The 20,460-nt window shown below is 40.2% G+C and overlaps 1 protein-coding gene across 3 annotated transcripts in view; it reads right to left on the reverse strand.

Moving 5' to 3' along the window:
* The window catches only part of SRP54 (signal recognition particle 54), a 46,267-nt gene that overhangs the window by 11,859 nt on the left and 13,948 nt on the right, over positions 1-20,460 (reverse strand). For all 3 annotated transcript variants that reach the window (XM_033188284.1, XM_033188283.1, XM_033188285.1), the window contains exons 3-11: positions 19,270-19,361; positions 17,924-18,008; positions 11,005-11,109; positions 9,599-9,665; positions 9,461-9,518; positions 6,492-6,642; positions 4,678-4,826; positions 4,270-4,370; positions 3,353-3,439 (exon numbers count right to left, since the gene is read on the reverse strand). In XM_033188284.1, coding sequence (XP_033044175.1) covers positions 3,353-3,439; positions 4,270-4,370; positions 4,678-4,826; positions 6,492-6,642; positions 9,461-9,518; positions 9,599-9,665; positions 11,005-11,109; positions 17,924-18,008; positions 19,270-19,361 — 895 coding nt within the window. The remainder of the gene's footprint in view (positions 1-3,352; positions 3,440-4,269; positions 4,371-4,677; positions 4,827-6,491; positions 6,643-9,460; positions 9,519-9,598; positions 9,666-11,004; positions 11,110-17,923; positions 18,009-19,269; positions 19,362-20,460) is intronic.

The following is a 20,460-nucleotide window of genomic DNA, read 5'->3' on the forward strand; positions in this document are numbered from 1 at the left end:
CCTGGTCTCAAATGATCCTCCCACCTTGGCCTCCTAAAGCACTGGGATTACAGTATGAGCCACCATGCATAGCCCAAGACTTCTATAATAAGAAGTATTACTGGGAAAGGGCATAAGCAAACCTTTTAAAGTAATGGAAATGTTCTGTTTCTTGACTGGGTGTGGGTTACTGTGCATTTGTTAAAAAAATAAAGATATCCTTAGGATTTGAGCATTTCATTGTATGTATATTAATCTAAGCTTTAAAAACAGGGATGGAACAAGCCAAAAGAGAAAGTATTTTCTATTTATGTCCTAAAGATAAAAAGAGAAAAGGTATTTGATTCAGGCATTCTGAATTTGAAGTGGCAGTACAATATCTTAAAAGAAACGTTATAGCAGGCAACTAGAAATGCAGAATTAAACAGTGGAAGAGAGGATTACGGTTGAAATACATATTTGGCCATTTATACAGAACTGATAATTAAAGCTAGGATAATATAAGAAATCTACAGACATGGAACTTGGAGTATGAAAACAGAAAAGGCAGAAAACACTTAAATATTAGGAACCAAGGAAAACAAGAAAGGTCACTACATGTGGAAATTAGGAGACCCTTGGAGATCTCAGAATGAGTAGAATATTAGGAACAGAAACAAAAATGCAGAGACTTCAGGAGAGTCAGGAGTAAGAAAGGAAACAGAGTAGGAATATACACCGAGCTTCGTAGTGCTAGCAGAAACAGTGGTAGGATTATTCAAGATAGAAAAAGGAAGGAGTGGCCAGGCATGGTGGCTCACGCCTGTAATCCCAGCACTTTGGGAGGCCGAGGTGGGCGGATCACCTAAGGCCAGGAGTTTGAGATCAGCCTGGCCAACATGGTGAAACCCCATCTCTACTAAAAATATCAAAATTAGCCAGGCATGGTGGTGCACACCTGTAGTCCCAGCTACTGGGGAGGCTGAGGCAGAATTGCTTCAAACTGGGAGGTGGAGGTTACAGTGAGCTGAGATTGTGCCAATGCACTCCAGTCTGGGCGACAAGAGTGAAACTCTGTGCCAAAAAAAAGAAAAGAAAAGAAAAAAAGGGCAAAGAAACAGGCAACGAAGTATAAATTCATTCATTCAATAGTTACTGAAGGCCTACTATGTGCCAGACACTGTGCTAGGTACTGTGAACATAAAAGATGAATAACACAGCTATGACCTCTACCTTCACCGTCAAGCAGGAAAAACAGACATCAAATAATTGTGGTCAATACAAAAATTAATTGTAGGAAGTGATAGAAACATCTGTCAGAAGGTTCCAACTCAGTCTAGGGTTCAGGTGAAATGTCCCTGAAGAAGGACATTTAAGGAGAAATCTGAAGTGTAAGTAGCAGTTAGCCATCTTGGCCAGAGATGATGGCAGAGGTTAAGAAGAGAGATAGAGGGACAAGCAAAGGCAACAGCCCAGATGTGAGACAGGAATGTACATTTGAGAAACTAAAAGAAGTCCAGCATAGCTACACACAGAATACTAAGAACAACAGTGCTAAAACACCACATGGAAGATGTGAGCTAGATCGTAAAATCAGTTAAAAACTTTATAAGGGCAATAGAAAGCCATTAAAGAATTGTAAGAAGAGCAGTAATGGGATCGGATTTGCAGTTCTGAAAGATTATTTTGGGCTGTAGTATGAAAAAATACATCAAAGGGGAAGAGTACAGGAAGCTGGAAGATCTGTTGAAAGACTTACAATAAGAAGATCTAGGAAAGAGATGAACTAGCATAGTTGTAGGGCGGCTACAGAGAAGGGGATGGAATGGAGATATTTAGGAGGTAGGAACACTAGGACTAGTTAACTGATGGAGAAAGGCAGAGTGAGGAAGAAATAATAATGACACCCAAGTTTCTGACTCTGGCAACAATATAAATGATGTTAGTATTCACTGATGAGACAACGAGGTGAGAGGTTGGGATGGGAATAAGGTTATGCTGAATTTGAGATGTCTATGAAACATCGCTGGGCGCGGTGGCTCAAGCCTGTAATCCCAGCACTTTGGGAGGCCGAGATGGGCGGATCATGAGGTCAGGAGATCGAGACCATCCTGGCTAACACGGTGAAACCCCATCTCTACTAAAAATACAAAAACGAGCCGGGCAAGGTGGCGGGCGCCTGTAGTCCCAGCTACTCGGGAGGCTGAGGCAGGAGAATGGCGTAAACCCGGGAGGCGGAGCTTGCAGTGAACTGAGATCTGGCCACTGCACACCAGTCCGGGTGACAGAGCGAGACTCCGCCTCAAAAAAAAAAAAAAGAAACATCCAAGAATGGTCTAGTTAACAGATACCTGAGTCTGAAGCGCCTGAGAAAGATGACTTAGAATGATCCCTGAGAAAGACTAGCATTTAAGAGAAAGGTAAAGGCACAATTATCTGGTAAGACGAGTGAGAAGAAGCAAAGAGGCAAATAGTTGCTATGGTAATTAAAGATTATTTTTAGAACAACTGGAATGGTCGAGAATAATATACACGGAGTGTTTATGATGTGCCAGACATTGTACATGCATCAGCGAATGCAGACTTCACAACCATACGAAGTGGTTAGTATTATGTACTTTTTATAGATGACAAAATTGAGGCTAAGTAATTTCAAAAAGTTATACAGCTGAAAAATAGATCAGAGATACAAACACCGGTATGTTATATTTAAGAACCTGAGCTCCTAATCGAGTAATATCCTTCTCTACAGGAGGGGTCTTTCGTGTGGGGTAAAGAAAATGTGGTATATTTAATTTCATCCTTGTGTTCTAACTTACTTTTAACCTGTTTAACTTCAAGGAACCAGCCAAGCACAGTGGCTCACACCTGTAATCCCAGCACTTTGGGAGGCCGAGGTGGGCGGATCACCTGAGGTCAGCAGTTCAAGACCAGCCTGGCCAACATGGCGAAACTTCATCTCTACTAAAAATACAAAAATTAGCCAGGCCTGGTAGTACGTGCCTGTAATCCCAGCTCCTCAGGAGGCTGAGGCAGAAGAATCACTTGAACCCAGGAGGCAGAGTTGGCAGCAAGCCAAGATTGCACCACTGCACTCCAGCCTGGATAACAGAGTGAGACTCCATCTTAAAAAACAAACAAACAAACATTTCAAGGAACCTAGTGAAAGCCTTGATTTTAATCTTAATTTTATTACAATAAAGAAAATAAAAACACTGAATTCTGTAACTGCTCAGGCACCTAGATTTTAAATGATTTGCATATAAATCATCTAAAATAAGCAGAAGATCTGACTGTAATAGACATTATATTTCAAACAACTTAATAGTAACTTTATTTTAAAAAAGTCAGTGGAAGACATCTGAGATGAAGTGCTTTTTTGTCACTCATATACCATGTTTCAACTTCTCTATAAGTGCTTCATTGTCATCCAACTTCAACTCGTTGACTTTATCTATCAGTCCTTCAATGTCGCCCATACCTATAAGATGCAAAAAAGAAAAATTAACAGCTAATACTATACCCTGCTTTACATTATACAAAACACACTCACATACATAATAACCTTGTGAGGTTATTATGATAGGTATTCTTACTACACTACACAAATGAGAAAACCGAAGCTAAGAAAGTTAAGTGGCATGGCCAGGCACGGTGGCTCATGCCTGTAATCCCAGCAGTTTGGGAGGCCGAGGTGGGTGGGTCACCTGAGGTCAGGAGTTCGAGACTAGCCTGGCCAACATGGTGAAACCCCGTCTTTACTAAAAATAAAAAAAATTAGCTGGACCTGGTGGTGCACGCCTATAATCCCAGCCACTTGGGAGGCTAAGGCAGGAAAATCACTTGAACCCAGAAGGTAGAAGTTGCAGTGAACTGAGATCCCGCCATTGCACTCCAGCATGGGTGACAAGAGCGAAACTCCATCTCAAAAAAAAAAAGTTAAGTAGCAACAAACAAGTTGCAAAGCAGGGACTGCAGCCCAGGGTTTAACTCCAAATTCCATGCTCTCTAACTATACCACCTTGAGACATTGCCAAAGTATTATTGCCCTTACATCTACTATTATTAAAACCACTTGTTTTTGTATTGTGCTCTAAAACTTTTCCAAAGAACTTTCTACTAGATACCTCATTTTACCACTTTCACCACAGAAAGCAGATAAGCATTATCTCTATTTTACAGATAAGGAAAGTAAGTCATAGAAGGAAATGATGTTCTTAAATTAGTGAGGACAGAATTAAAATCCTATTTTGTCCTAAAGATACATTGTATTTCTTGGAGATTTGTCTATATCACCACCACTGTACATACCAAGAAGTTTGCTAATAAAAGGCTGTGTTTTGAAAGGTTCAAAGTCATCTATATGTTCCCCTGTACCAATGAAAATAATCGGACTTTTTGTGGCAGCAACTCTGGAAAAAAAAAGAAAATATAAAATAACCTCAAAAGAGCCCCACAAATTTCCAGCAGATCTGATATTTGAAGTGAATCCGCCTCCAAAGCTAATTAGACAAAGGTACAAAACTCAAGTTTCATTTCGCAAGATGTAATAGAACTATATTAGACGGGCTCCAAAATTATTTCTATTTAAACTTCCTTTACATACCATATTAGGCTCACGATTGAAACATATTTTAAATGATCAATATGAAAGCTATAAACACATACCCTTCCCCATACAATCCCAAGACAGAGGACAATAGTACCAATGATACTTACGCACTGAGCGCACCACCTCCTTTTGCATGGCCATCAAGTTTTGTCACTATTACTGAGGCTACATCTACTTTATCTTTAAAAGCCTTAGCCTGGGCTTCACAAGCCTGCCCAATGGAGGCATCCATCACATAAACAATGTTATCAGGTTGCTAGAAAGTTTAAATAGAAAAGATACTTTAGAAAAGATTTTTATTGATCCTAAGCAAATGTCATCATTAGAAGCTACAAAACAATATTTAGAGCCAGGCACGGCTCATGTCTGCAAGCTCAGCGCTTTGGGAGGCCAAGCCGGGTGGATCACCAGAGGTGGAGTTCAAGACCAGCCTGGCCAGCATGGTGAAAACTCTGTCTCTACTAAAAATACAAAAATTAGCATACAAAAATTAGCCAGGCATGGTGGCAAGCCCCTGTAATCCCAGCTACATGAGAGGCTCAGGCAGGAGAATCACTTGAACCCGGGAGGCAGAGGTTGCAGTCAGTTGAGATCATGCCACCGCACTCCAGCCTGGGCAACAAGAGTGAAATTCCATCTCAAGAAAAACAAACAAAAAAAACCCCACAATATTTACAACATAAATAATTGTTCAATCCATAAATATTTGTTGAAGTACTATGTACTATTGGGTACCATCTAGGTCCTGAGAACAAAAAGGTAAATGAGAAAATATTTGTCCTAAGAAACTTGCATTCTAGTCAGAGGACATAGATAATACATAGATAAACATTTCAGATGTATAACAACTAAAATGGGATATAGAGTATCAGTTTTGAAGTATGGGAGGCATCTTCTAGTAGGGCAGTCAGGGAAGGCCTCTCTGGACCTAATGTTTGAGCTGAGACCTGAATAAAAAGGAAAAAGTTATGCAAAGATTTGAAAGAATGGCATTCTAGGCAAAAAAAGTGCAAAGGCAAATCAAAGCAGAAGAGTATATACTGAAAACAAAATGGATAAAATACACTTGAGGCTATTTCCCTTAGATCTGCTCAAGTTGGTCAAAATAACAACATAAATAAAAAGAAACTTATTAGCATTAACCACAAACCAAAGAATTACTGCTAATACTCCAATGCCAAGACATGGGTTCCTAAATAATATATGCTGCAGGTATCTATAAACTGCTTCTCCTCCCCCAAATTATTCCCATCACACTTTTAAAGAGACACAAAATAATATTTTTTTAATGCTTCATTTTGGAAAATTCTCAAAATTCACCTAAATATTTCCAACTGAATTTTTAAAAAGGAAATTCATCAGACATGAAAGGCTAATTACTAATTTTTTTTTTTTTTTTCAGATAGAGTTTTGTTCTTGTTGCCCAGGTTGGAGTGCAATGGCATGATCTCAGCTCACTGCAACCTCTGCCTCCCGGGTTCAAGCGATTCTCCTATCTCAGCTCCCAGGTAGATGGGATTACAGGCACCTGCCACCACGCCCAGATAATTTTTGTATTTTTAGTACAGATGGGGGTTTCACCATGTTGGCCAGGCTGATCTCGAACTCCTGACCTTGTGATCCATCCGACTCAGCCTCCCAAAGTGCTGGGATTATAGACGTGAGCCACTGCACCCAGCCTAATTACTAATTTTTAAACATCTTCTTATGCATACTAATAGGATGATTAAGTGAGAAAGGAAATTATTTTTTCAAACCTATGAAAAGTTTATATTTCACAGATAGCAAAAATGATGAAATTAAGTCACTACCACACAGATATAGGTGCCCAAAACAAATTATATTGGTCATATACTCAATCCGGTTTTATAATTAAATTAACCAAAGTCCTAATATTGTTTCTACGTTGAAAGCTACTTACTATAGCATTAGCAACTTGAAGCATTTCTTCAAATAAAGAGTCTTCTTGTTTATGGCGGCCACTTGTATCAACAATAATAATTTCAAAATTTTCATTTTTAAATTTCTCTACTCCTTCGGAAGCAATGATAACAGGATCCATTTCTGTATAGCTATATAACATGGACAAATGATTTAACAAAACGGCAAAACTTCCAAATATTACTAATTCAGAAATTGTTAGTTTACCTTTAATCTATTTTGAAAAAGCCAAAATGACCCCAATTTCAATTTAGAAGAAGAAAATCTATAAAGTATTAAATACAAAATCTACTTCTAAAAAAGCATGAAGCATTATCCAATTTTCCATTTCCAAAACCCAGTATGATTCTATCGCATGTCTTCTCTGAATGAACTGTGTCTCCTTCAAATTTATTTTTTATATTTTATTTAATAATTGAATTCATGTTCACAGCGTTTCACATGTTTTTCCATTTAATATCCATTTGGAAGCATTTTATGAAACCAGTAGATATTCTTGTAACAAGCCTGAGCAATATAGTGAGATTCCACTCTACAAAAAAAAAAAAAAAAAATCTAGCTGGCATAGTGGAATGCACCTATAGTCCCAGCCACTTGGGAGACTGAGGCAGGAGGACAACTTGAGTCCATGAGTTTGAGGCTGCAGTGAGCTTATGATCAAGCAACTGCACTCCAACTTGGGCAACAGGGCAAGACCATGTCTCTTTAAAAATAACATGGGGCGGGGGGGGGAGGCTGAGGCAGGAGAATGGCATAAACCCGGGAGGCGGAGCTTGCAGTGAGCTAAGATCCGGCCACTGCACTCCAGCCTGGGCGACAGAGCGAGACTCCGTCTCAAAAATAAATAAATAAATAACACAGGGGGGAAAAAAGAAAAAATATTTCTGTAAAACATAACTTTGAGGTTAAACAGCATTCTATCAGATGGCTATATTGTTTATTAAATAATGTCCTCCTATTAGACATTTGACGTTTTTCCCATTTATTTTCTTTCTTTTTTTTTTTGAGACAAAGTTTCACTCTGTCGCCCAGGCTGGAGTGCAGTGGCGAGATCTCGGCTCACTGCCACTTCTGCCTCTTGGGTTCAAGCGATTCTCCTGCCTCAGCCTCTCAAGTAGCTAGGATTACAGGCGCCTGCCACCAGGCCAGCTAATTTTTGTATTTTCAGTAAAGACGGGGCTTCACCATGTTGGTCAGGCTGTTCTCAAACTTCTGACCTCATGATCTGCCCGCCTTGGCCTCCCAAAATGCTGGGATCACATGCATGAGCCATCACACCTGGCCTCCAATTTCTTTTTTAAATGTGTTTATTTATTTATTTTGAGGCGGAGTTTCGCTCTTGTTGCCCAGGGTAGAGTGCAATGGTGCGATCTCAGCTCACCACAACCTCTGCCTGCCAGGTTCAAGCGATTCTCCAGCCTCAGCCTCCTGAGTAGCTGGGATTACAGGCATGCACTACCACATCCAGCTAATTTTGTATTTTTTAGTAGAAATGGGCTTTCTCCACGTTGGTCAGGCTAGTCTTGAACTCCCGACCTCAGGTGATCCACCCGCCTAAGCCTCCCAAAGTGCAAGGATTACAGGTGTGAGCCACCGCACCTGGCCTAAAAAAATTTTTTTTGTTGTTGAAACGGTGTCTAGCTCTGTCACCCAGGCTGAAGTGCAGTGGAGCGATCTCGGCTCACTGCAACCTCTGCCTCCCAGGTTCAAGCGATTCTTCTGCCTCAGCCTCCCAAATAGCTGGGATTACAAGCACCCACCAACACACCCAGCTAATTTCTGTATTTTTAGTAGAGACAGGGTTTCACTGTGTTGGCCAGGCTGGTCTCGAACTCCTGACTTTATAATCCACCTGCCTCAGCCTCCCAAACTGCTGGGGTTACAAGCGTAACCCCACCGCGCCCAGCCTAAACATTTTTTTAATTTATTTTTTCTAGAGATGAGGTCTTATTATGTTGCTCAGGCTGGTGTCCAACTTCTGGGCTCAAGTGATCCTCCCATCTCAGCCTCCCAAAGTGCTGGGATTATATATATAAACCACTGTGCATGGCAGTTTTTCCAATGTCTTGATATTAAAAATACAGCCAATATAACTGGTAAATGTTTCCTCTTTGAGCACTCTTATAAGTTGAATTTAGAACAAACGGTATGACCATTTAAGGCTTTTCGCTTTTATGAGGCAAACATCCTCCATAACAGTTTAATCTCATCCCTATCTCACTACATTTTCACAATCCCTAATACAATCTTTGCCAACTTGAAAAATCAAGAAATTAGATATTTTAATTTGCATTCTTCTGATTAGTGGCAACTTTTTATATGCAGATCACTACTATCAAATAAAGACATATAATGTTACAAAAAAAAGTTTTTCCCCTAAATTAAGAACCACCACCAAAAACTCAGGTAGAATATACTTAACAAGAATATGTGTGTTGCTGCGTACAGTGGCTCAAGCCTGTAATCCCAGCCCTTTGGGAGGCTGAGGTGGAAGGATCATTTGAGTCCAGGAGCTTGGGACTAGCCTGGGCAACATAGGATCTTTTTAAAGACAGGGTCTTTACAAAAAGTTAAAAAAAAATTAGCAGGGCATGGTTAGGCATGGTGGCTCATGCCTGTAATCCCAGCACTTTTGGAGGCCGAGGCAGGCAGATCACCTGAGGTCAGGAGTGACCAGCCTGGCCAACATGGCGAAACCCTGTCTCTACTAAAAATGCAAAAACTTAGCCGGGCGTGGTGGTGGGCACCTGTAATCCTAGTTACTCAGGAAGCTGAGACAGGAGAGTTGCTTGAACTCAGGAGGTGGAGGCTGCGGTGAGCCGAGATCGCACCATTGCACTCCAACCTGGGTAAGAGAGGGAGAAGGTGTCTCAAAAAAAAAAAAAAAAAAAAAAAGCTGACAGACAAGAAGAGGCATATGAGTGTTAAAATAAAAAACCGGTAACCTACCTTCCATAAAATGGAATTCTTGCTTTGGTAGCATTCTGTTTTAGTTGGTCAAAAGCCCCTAGAAGATAAAGAGTTCATGAATCCTCAAACTTGAAAATAAAAATTATAGAAAACAATTTTCAAATTTCAAGACATTACCTGCTCTGAATGTGTCTGCACATATTAAACAGGTCTTCCAACCTTTCCTCTGGTAATAATACGCTAACTGGGTGAGAAAAGATTTAAAAATATAATATCATAAAATATAACAAATTATACATATAATTTCTTCTGTTTTTCCTTATTATTTACCTAAGGAGTAAAATAAAACGCGTATAATTCTCCCGATTATTAAAGATTTTTGAATACGGCAAATTTCCTACAAAGTTTTATATTCTAATTGTCATGCAGCAGCATTCAAATATAAAATGATCAAGTAGCAAATGATCGTAGTAAAAAATGTTAATTACTATTAATGTTAATTAAAAACAAACAACAACAAAATGATCTAAAAATCATCCTTTTCTCTTTTTCCCCCTCAAACTATAACATATATGAAGCTTGTGGAAAAATCCCATAATATTGTTGAGACAGCCAATTCGGGAAAAAGGAGTGGTAAACCGAATTAAAAATTAGCATAAAGAGGTCAAGGCTACAGTGAGCCATGTTCGCACGCCACTGCACTCTAGCTTGGGCAACAAAGTAAGACTCTGTCTAAAAAAACATTGCATAAGGATATGCAAAATGAAGATCTATAGTATGCTGGGTGGGAACCTGAAAAAGGAGTCCTGAGCTATAGAGGATAAAGTAAACTCCATGTTCTCTTCTCCAAAAATAATGCACTCACTTCCTGAAAGGATAGGAATGGTCTTTTTTTAATAAAAGAAATAGCATAGTTATAGATGTCTACCTTCTTTCAAAAAAGAAATAATAAAGTATGAGGATCTCTTCTCTTATCCTAAAAAAAATTATTTAAAAACATACATCAGGCCGGGCGCGGTGGCTCAAGCCTGTAATCCCAGCACTTTGGGAGGCCGAGACGGGCAGATCACGAGGTCAGGAGATCGAGACCATCCTGGCTAATATGGTGAAACCCCGTCTCTACTAAAAAATACAAAAAACTAGCCGGGCGACGAGGCGGGCGCCTGTAGTCCCAGCTACTCCAGAGGCTGAGGCAGGAGAATGGCGTGAACCCGGGAGGCGGAGCTTGCAGTGAGCTGAGAGCCAGCCACTGCACTCCAGCCTGGGCGGCAGAGCAAGACTCCATCTCAAAAAAAAAAAAAAAAAAAAATACATCAAGTAACATAAAATTATAAAGCAACAATATTACAAAGCCTTAAGGTATCTTAATATATTATAGTATATTTTAATATATCACAAATATATTTTAATAAAATATATATAACATTATATATTAATATATTCTAATTAATTATAATTAATAAAACTATATATTTTAATATTATAAAGCCAGGCTTTATAATATATTTTCACATTAAGTACAAAACTTGATTTATACAAACCTATCTTCCATATGGCTTCTTTTTAAATTAAGTTCAATTTACCTTTGAACATGTTGTTGTTTTACCACTCCCTTGCAATCCAACAAACATAATCACATTTTGTTTTCCTTTGGTGGGTGTCCATGCCTTAACTCCAGGGTCCACAAGCTAAATACCAAAAGTAAATTAAAAATAAAATCAAGTTAACATACATTTAAATTCAAAACCCCTTTCCCACAACTTTTTTTTCCCTTTTTTGAGACAGGGTGGCACTCTGTCACCCAGGCTGGAGTGCAGTGGCATAATCAGAGCTCACTGCAGCCTTGATCTCCTGGGCTCAAATGATGCTCCCACTTCAGCCCCCCAAGTAACTGGGACTACAGGTACACGCCACCACATCTAGTTAATTGAAACATTTTTTTTTGTAGAGAGAGGGTCTTGCCACATTGCCCAGGCTGGTCTCCAACCTCTGGGTTCAAGCAATCCTTCTGTCTCAGCCTCAGAGTCCTGGGATTTCAGACGTGAGACACCATGCTGCCACAACTTTTAAATTATATAACTAAGGGCATTTTCATATAAAAGCTACCATACGCTATTCTAATATAACTATTCTCCTTTGCATAGCAGAGTAAAATTTAAGAACATGAATTTAAGAAGTCATAATCAAGTCTATACTCCAAACCAGTTCAGAGGTAAAGATCTCACAACATTTTTTAGAACAAGCTGGAGTATAAAATAAAATGTAAAACCAAGTTTAAGCCACACGAGGAATCCACATCAGCACTACAGAAATGTAATACAAAAATGTATGTGAAGGCTACACATGAACTTTAAAATTTCCAGTACTGACATTTAAAAAGTAAAAACAGGTGATACTAATTTTAATATCTATCCCAATACACCTAAAAAATTATCATTTTCATATGTAATCTATATTTAAAAATTAATGAGATTTTTACATTTATTTTCCCATACAAAGTCTGAAAATCTGGCGTGTATTTTATATGTAAAACACATCTCAGTTTGGACTAGCCATATTACAAATGCTCAATAACCACATGTGGCTAGTGGATGCCATACTCAAGAGTGCTAACGTCCATATTCAATTTGACAAATATTTACTTAATAAAATTACAGATTATATGTGAAAGATTTTCCAGGTCAAACTGTAAATTCTCCAATGCCAAATATTTACTGTAAAGTTATTACATTTAGAGAGCTAGTAAAAAAACAATCACCAACTTTAAAATGATAGGCAGTGGAAAACTAAGGTTCATATAGGGACAGTCTCCAAATTAAAAAAGCATGGGACATTTAGGGCCAGGTGCGGTGGCTCACGCCTGTAATCCCAGCACTTTGGGAGGCCGAAGTGGGCGGATCATGAGGTCAGGAGATCGAGACCATCCTGGCTAACACGGTGAAACCCCGTCTCTACTAAAAATACAAAAAATTAGCCGGGTGTGGTGGTGGGCACCTGTAGTCCCAGCTACTCAGGAGGCTGAGACAGGAGAGTGGTGTGAACCTAGGAGGCGGAGCTTGAAGTTAGCTGAGATTGCACCACTGCACTCCAGCCTGGGCAACAGAGCAAGACTCCATCTCCAAAAAAAAAAAAAAAAAAGAGGCATGGGACATTTAAAAAGTAATTCACGTGGGAATCAGTCGTTTGGAACTTGAAATGTATGATACAATAATAAATCCATAATAGTTAATGTCCCAGATCAGGGGTTGGTGAACTATGTGCAAATAAAGTTTCAATGGAGGCTGGGTGTGGTGGCTCATGCCTATAATCCCGGCCCTTTCTGGGGGCCAGAGGAGGACTGCTTGAGACCAGGAGTTTGACACCAGCTTGGGCAGCATAGTAAGATCTTGTCCCTACTAATTTAAAGAATTGGCCAGGTGTCATGGCATGCACCTGTGGTCCCAGCTAATCAGGAGGCTGAGGCAGGAAGATGGCTTGAGCCCAGGAGTTTGAGACTGCAATGAGCTATTATCAGGCCACTGTACTCTGGCCTGGGCAACAGGCTATAAAGTTATTACATTTCTAGTTATTACATTGAAAAAAATTTCAATCTAATACAGCCATGCCCATTCATTTACTACTTTTTTTGTTTTTTTTTTTTGAGACATGGTCTCACTCTGTAACCCAGGCTAGAGTGCAGTGGTACAATCATGGCTCACTGCAGTCTCGAACTCTTGGGCTCAAGCGATCCTACCATCTCAGCCTCGTGAGTAGCTGGAACTACAGGCGTGTGCCATGATATCTGACTAATTTTAGTATTTGTTTGTAGAGACGGAGTATTGCTATGTTGCCCAGACTGCTTTTGAACTCTTGGCCTCAAGCAACCCTCCAGCCTTGGCCTCCCGAAGTGCTGAGATTACAGGTATAAGCCACTGTGCCTGACCCATTTGCTGCTTTTGTGCCACAACAGCAGAGCTGAGTAGCTGCAATAGAAATCACATGGTCCACAAAGTCTAAACCTTTGAGAGAAAGTCTGCCAAGCCATCCATAAAAATTACATAATCCATATTATACCTGAATTTCAAGGAAAGCCATGAGATAAAGAAGAGAGAAAAATACATTTTCTCATACCTTTCCTAAGCATCAACCTCCCCTTAAGCAAACTTCTGAAACAGGCAAAATCTGTCTTAAACATAAATCCACTTCCCTTCCTCATAGATCCTTTCAGTACACTGATGCTGCTCCACATTCACCTCCATTTTCTACATGTCACGGCAAAATCTCCCAGCTCTCTATGGACCTATTATTTGGAACATATATGTTTTACTAAATAATTTAATAAATTTGTCTTCTCTTTCGCCTACTCTTGAGAACAGCTGTTTTCAACTTCTTGGTCTCAGAGTTTCTTTATAATCATGGTAGTTTGTAAAGCTTAGCTGCAATGTAGAATCTAAAACCATATAAACTTTTATATTCTGTTACATTAAAATCTGTGATTCCATCTTGCATTTTAAATGAATCTTATACTGGTACATGATCTTGTAATATCACGTGCTAGTTATTCACAAAACATTGGTTCACTGAGTTAGGCAGATCTCTCATCATTGACATATTTCACTATACATAATCAAAAAACTTCATTAATATCAATACTGACTCTCATCAGAAAAGTAAGTAGTGGGATACTGTCAAACTCATGACAGAGATAGATGATAGATACAAGGCCTTTTTATTTTTATTTTAGATGGAGTTTCGCTCTTGTGGCCTAGGCTGGAGTGCAATGGCGTGATCTCAGCTCACTGCAACCTCTGCCTCCCAGGTTCAATCCATTCTCCTGCCTCAGCCTCCCAAGTAGCTGGGATTACAGGCATGTGCCACTACACACGGCTAACTTTTTTTATTTAGTCAAGACGGGGTCTCACCACGTTGGTCAGGCTGGTCTCAAACTCCTGACCTCAGGTGATCCACCCGCCTCGGCCTCCCAAAGTGCTCGGATTACAGGCATGCACCACTGTGCCTGGTGGCTTTTTTTTTTTTTAAGACAGGTCTCGCTCTGTCGCCCAGGCTGGAGTGCAGTGGCGTGATCTCAGCTCACTGTAACGTCCACCTCCCGGATTCAACGTACCCTCCCGAGTAACTGACTTTACAGGTGTAAGCCACCGTTCCCAGCTACTTTTTGTATTTTTTGTAGTGATGGGGTTTCATCATGTTGCTCAGGCTGGTCTCAAACTCCTGGGCTCAAAGAGTAGTAGTCCCAGCTACTAGGGAGGCTCAGGTGTAGGGATCACCTGAGCCTAGGGAGGATGAGGCTGCAGCAAGCCATGATCACACCACAACAAACAAACAAACAAAAAAACAAACAAACAAAAACACAGTGGTGCAGGCCTGTAGTCCTAGCTTCTCTGGAAGCTGAGGAGAGAAGATCGCTTGAGCCCACGAATTTGAGGCTGCAGTGAGCTCTGATCATGCCACTGCACTCTAGCTTGAATGACAGGGACTCTGTCTTTAAAAATAAAAAAAATAAAGAGTCCAGAAACTACTAGTATCGTATGGTGCCACCGCCTTGATTCATACTAGGGAGTTTTACCTACCATTGTTTTCAGTGCAAATGTCAACGTAGTACAAAAGTCAAATAGTGTCTTGGTATTATGAAAATAATTTTGATCTTGCTTTGTATACCACTGCTCTAGACCATAAGCATCTGAGTATAAGGACCAGTCTTATTTATCTCTGTTGTCAGCAGCATTTGGCACACTTCCTGAAATAAAGTAGGTACTCAATAAATGCTTCTTAATAAAGCACTTGATGCTCCAGAATTGCCTATAGTTCTGAGCCCCTAACAATAAAAATTTCCAGCCAGGCACAGTGGCTGACACCTGCAATCCTAACACTTTGGGAGGCCAAGGCAGGTGGATCACTTGAGCTCAGAAGATCAAGACCAGCTAGGGCAACATGGCAAAACCTTGTCTCTACAAAAAATGCAAAAACTAGCTGGGCGTGGTGGCATGTATCTGTAGTCCAGCTACTTGGGGGGCGCTGAGGCAGGAGGATTGTTTGAGCCCAAGAGGTTGAGGCTACAGTGAGCCATGATTGCACCACTGCACTCCAGCCTGGGTAACAGAGTCAGACTGTCTCTTTAAAAAAAAAAAAAAAAAGGGCTGGGTACGGTGGCTCATGCTTGTAATCCCAGCACTTTGGGAGGCCAAGGTAGGCGGATCACTAGGTCAGGAGATCGAGACCATCCTGGCCAACATAGTGAAACCCCGTCTCTACTAAAAATACAAAAAAAAAAAAAATTAGCTGGGCAAGGTGGCGCACGACTGTAATCCCAGCTACTTGGGAGACTGAGGCAGGAGAATTGCTTGAACCCGGGAGGCAGAGGTTGCAGTGAGCCAAGATCGCGCCACTGCACTTCAGCCTGGCAACAGAGCAAGACTCCATCTTAAAAAAAAGAAAAAAGAAAAAAAGAAAAAGAAAAAATTCCATTCACACTGTGCCGACCTCAGACACTAAGTAAAACGCAATTAGGAAACGAAGAGTCTTACACAAGGAGTTTGGAGATCATACCTGGGTCTGTCACTAACTAGCTCAGTTTTCTCAACTGCAAACTGGTAAATATGAACAGGATAAATTCTAACCTCTTTTAGATCTGAATTTCTTTTTTTTCTTTTTTTAATTAATTAGTCTAGTGGAGTAAATGAAAATTACATACTCGTCTGAGATACACAACTTTTTCAAAATCCTATCAGTGCGGTTGGTACCAAAACAGTAAATAAAAATATTCAGGCCGGGCATGGTGGCTCATGCCTGTTATCCCAGCACTCTGGGAGGCCGAGGCGGGTGGATCACTTGAGGTCGGGTGTTTGAGGTCAGACTGGCCAAGATGTGAAAACTCGTTTGTACCAAAAATACAAAAATTAGTTGGGTGTGGTGGTGTGCACCTATATAGTCCCAGCTACTCAGGAGGCTGAGACAGGAGAACTGCTTGAGCCCGGCAGGCAGAGGTTGCAGTGAGCAGAGATCATGCCATTGCACTTCAGCCTGAGTGACAGATGGAAAAAAAAAAAAAAAGAAAATATTCATACAATGTGGGGGGAAAAAATGTAGAACTAGTAGCCATCTATTGCTCTAAAAAAGGTTTTTTTGTTTTTTTTTTTAAGACAGGGTCTCACCCTCTCCCCAAGTCTGGAGTGCAGTGGCGCAATCATGGCTCACTGCACCCCTGAACTCTGGGGCTCAAGCAATCCTCCTGCCTCAGCCTCCTCAGTAGCTGGGACTACAGATGTGCACCACCATGCCCAGCTAATTTTTGTATTTTTAGTAGAGACAGGATTACACCATGTTGGTCAGGCTGGTCTCGAACTCCTGACCTTGGGTGATTCACCCACCTCAGCCTCCCAAAGTGCTGGGATTACAGATGTGAGCCACTGCACCTGGCCTGCACCAGTTATTTTTACCAATTTTTTTTTTTTTGTAGAGACTGGTTCTCACTGCATTGCCCAGGTTGGTCTCAAACTCCAGGCCTCAAGGAATCTTCCCACCTCCGCCTCCCAAAGCACTGTGATTACAGGCATGAGCCACTACGCCTGGACTAAAATAATTTTTTAACAGCTCCTTTCTTTTTTTCTTCTACAACTGAGCCAATATATATATATATTTTAAGCTCTAAGATTTTCACCATAATTTGCATGATCAGCAATAAGATGAGGCAGGGGCAACCGACTACATTTACTACTTGAAAATAAAACTTTCACTAATTCAAAATTGCTCATAATCTAGGCAAGAATTGGGATACTCGGTCTTTGCAAAGGGAATTCCTTACACAATGAACAGTGTAGAAAAGAATATTTGTATGTGTGACTTTGCCGTATAAAAGCAGGACCATCACTAGGCAAAACACAATAGTGAAAGAAGAAAAACTTAGGCCCTTTCATCAACCAATCTGCAGTGAAATTTCACTCGTCGCATCTTGGTTTTGGCATTTTTTGCAGGAATAGTACTAGCCTTCATATCTGCACTCGGAATTTTGTATATTCAGTAAAGTCTACAATAAAAATAGGTCCTGACCAGGTGCACTGGCTTATACCTGTAATCCCAGTACTCTGTGAGGCCAAGGCGGGCAGATCACCTGAGGTCGGGAGTTCAAGATCAGGCTGACCAACATAGAGAAACCCTGTCTCTACCAAAAATACAAAATTAGCCAGGCGTGGTGGTGCATGCCTGTAATCCCAGCTACTCGGGACGCTGAGGCAAGAGAATCACTTGAACCCAGGAGGCGGAGGTTGCGGTGAACCAAGATCGTGTCATTGCACTCCAGCCTGGGCAACGAGAGTGAAACTCCTTCTCAAAAAAAAAAAAAAAAAACAAAAGTCCCTAAGAAAACTTAATAATCCTTTCATTAATATTTTAATACAGATGAATATTCCATAAAGACACGTTAAAAATATTCTGAAATATGTGTAGTGCTAATGCATTTTTATCCACTGAGTATAGAATCACAGCACAATCTTCATATACTTTTACCTTCACAAGTTCTTTAAATACAGCATGCTGAATCATTTTTCTTTTGTTAAGACCAGATGCCATCTCTTCAAGATCAATAGCAGACCTTTATGATGGTGGTTGGTGATTGGGATGGGGAGGAGAAAATCAGTTAAGAAACTCTAAGAAAAAAAAGCTTCTGCTCCAAAGAATGTACGACTATTCAGTCATTCATATTAATAGTCTTCCAATTAACATGCATGTAATTACTACAGATTCGTAAGTCTGTATCATAAAGAGTTTTAGCCATGAAGTATTAGACACAAGACTTTGGTTTTCAAGGATTACACCTGAAAGTATAAATTTGTCCTAGTATCACCACAAAAAACTAGTTTTATTTACTTTGCTTGCAGCTTATATATTTTATATATCTTTACAACAGAAATCAGGACTACTTTCTCTATTTCTTCTTCTTTTTTTTTGAGACAGAGTCTCACTCTGTGGGCCAGGCCAGAGTGCAGCGGCATGATCTCGGCTCACTGCAACCTGTCTCCCAAGCTTAAGCAATTTTCCTGCCTCAGCCTCCTGAGTAGCTGGGTTTACAGGCATATGCCACCATGCCCGGCTAATTTTTTGTATTTTTAGTAGAGACGGGGTTTCACCATGTTGGCCAGGCTGGTCTCCATCTCCTGACCTCATGTTCCTCCCGCCTCAGCCTCCCAAAGAGCTGGGATTACAGGCGTGAGCCACCACACCCGGCTACTTTCTCTATTTCTAACTGCTTAAATGCTGGTAGTCCCACAACGAATCTCAGTCTAACAATACAAGAAGAAATATCTAAAGCATGATAAGGGATAAGATTCAAGCAGTTAACTCAGCTACCTGTATTGTTCTGTATGTCCTGCCAACTCAGTGCCTCTCCCAATGAATATGACAACTGAGACCACACACATTAATTCCTCAATCAAATATGAAACAGAGAAACCAAAAGGAGAACAAAAGAGAATACAGCTCTCCAATAACGGTTAATATCATCTTAAGCCTAAAAAGAATAAAATTGCAGTACTTTTCTATGAAGAACCTGAATTGTTAAAAGGCTTTATATATTAAAATACTATCAGTATTTAATCAAATCCATCCAAATAAAAGACTAGTAAAATAGAAAAAAAAATGTAATTACATGAAATCACATGTAGTTTATTCTTTGAACTATCATTATGGAAAAGTACTACACATGCTCTCGCTGAACATATGAGCTCCCACACAGCACTTTTCCAGTGCTGCAGAGCAGAAATGATTCCTGATATAGCAAACACTTCTAGTTAGCACTTCTTTCCTGTAAACTAAACTTAACTGTGCCTGTTTTTTACCTGATTAATTTAACTTACTTAACATTTTCTCTCAGTTGCTTCACTAGTTTAATATTAACATCTGCTTCCAACAAAGCGGTACAGACTTCTTTTAGCATAGCATTCAATACCTGAAAATAAAGAAATAAATGAAATTTAAAGTACCCAGTGTATAATTTAAGTTCCATAAAAACAATGGTTGATCAATTATATGACCATAGCTTAATAAAATAATACCACAATACTGGGTTCTTCAGTTAGTTCTGGAGAGATAATTTTATTAAATGTTAAGTCATTTTGTCAAAATAAGAAACCCCATTTAGTTTTACACACCCAAGTATTAATTACCACAATTTTATTCCTATGTAAAAGTAATTATAGGCCGGGCACGGTGGCTCACGCCTGTAATCCCAACACTTTGGGAGGCCGAGGTGGGCAGATCACTTGAGGTCAGGAATTCAAGACCAGCCTGGCCAACATGGCGAAACTCCATCTCTACTAAAAATACAAAAATCAGCTGGGCATGGTGGCATGTGTCTGTAATCCCAGTTACTCAGGAGGCTGAGGCTGCAGTGAACCAAGATAGTGCCACTGCACTCTAGCCTAGGCGACAGAGTAAGACTTTGTCTCAAAAAAAAACCAAACAAAAACAAACAAAAAAAACCACACACACACAAAGTAATAATAATAAAGACAATATTCAAGCCAAAAAAAGTTTCTACAAATAGATGTTGCCTTTGACGTTTTCTAAGTTACTGAAGAGCTCCTGTTGTTATTACGTAGTGGTATATAGTCACAATATTTGCTTTTCTTTTTTTCTGAAATGGAGTTTTGCTATTGTTGCGTAGGCTGGAGTGCAATGGCATGATCTCGGCTCACTGCAACCTCCGCCTCCCGGATTCAAGCAAATCTCCTGCCTCAGCCTCCCTAGTAGCTGGGATTATAGGTGCCTGCCATCACGCCCAGCTAATTTTTTATATTTTCAGTAGAGACAGAGTTTCACTATGTTGGCCAGGTTGGTCTCAAACTCCTGACCTCAGGTGGTCCACCCACCTCAGCCTCCCAGAGTGCTAGGATTACAGGTGTGAGCCACCACGCCTGGCTTAATATTTGCTTTTCTTAAAAACTGGACAACTATGGAAGTAAACGTGACAGAAGAAAGTTAGCCAGTCTTGTCACTTTTACTTAGAGCAGCAGAATACAGTTGGAAAGGCTACCCTCCATTAATAA

This window comes from Trachypithecus francoisi, unplaced genomic scaffold (genome assembly GCF_009764315.1).
Source record: "Trachypithecus francoisi isolate TF-2019V2 unplaced genomic scaffold, Tfra_2.0 Lachesis_group3, whole genome shotgun sequence".
In the NCBI taxonomy this organism is placed as follows: Eukaryota; Metazoa; Chordata; class Mammalia; order Primates; family Cercopithecidae; genus Trachypithecus; species Trachypithecus francoisi.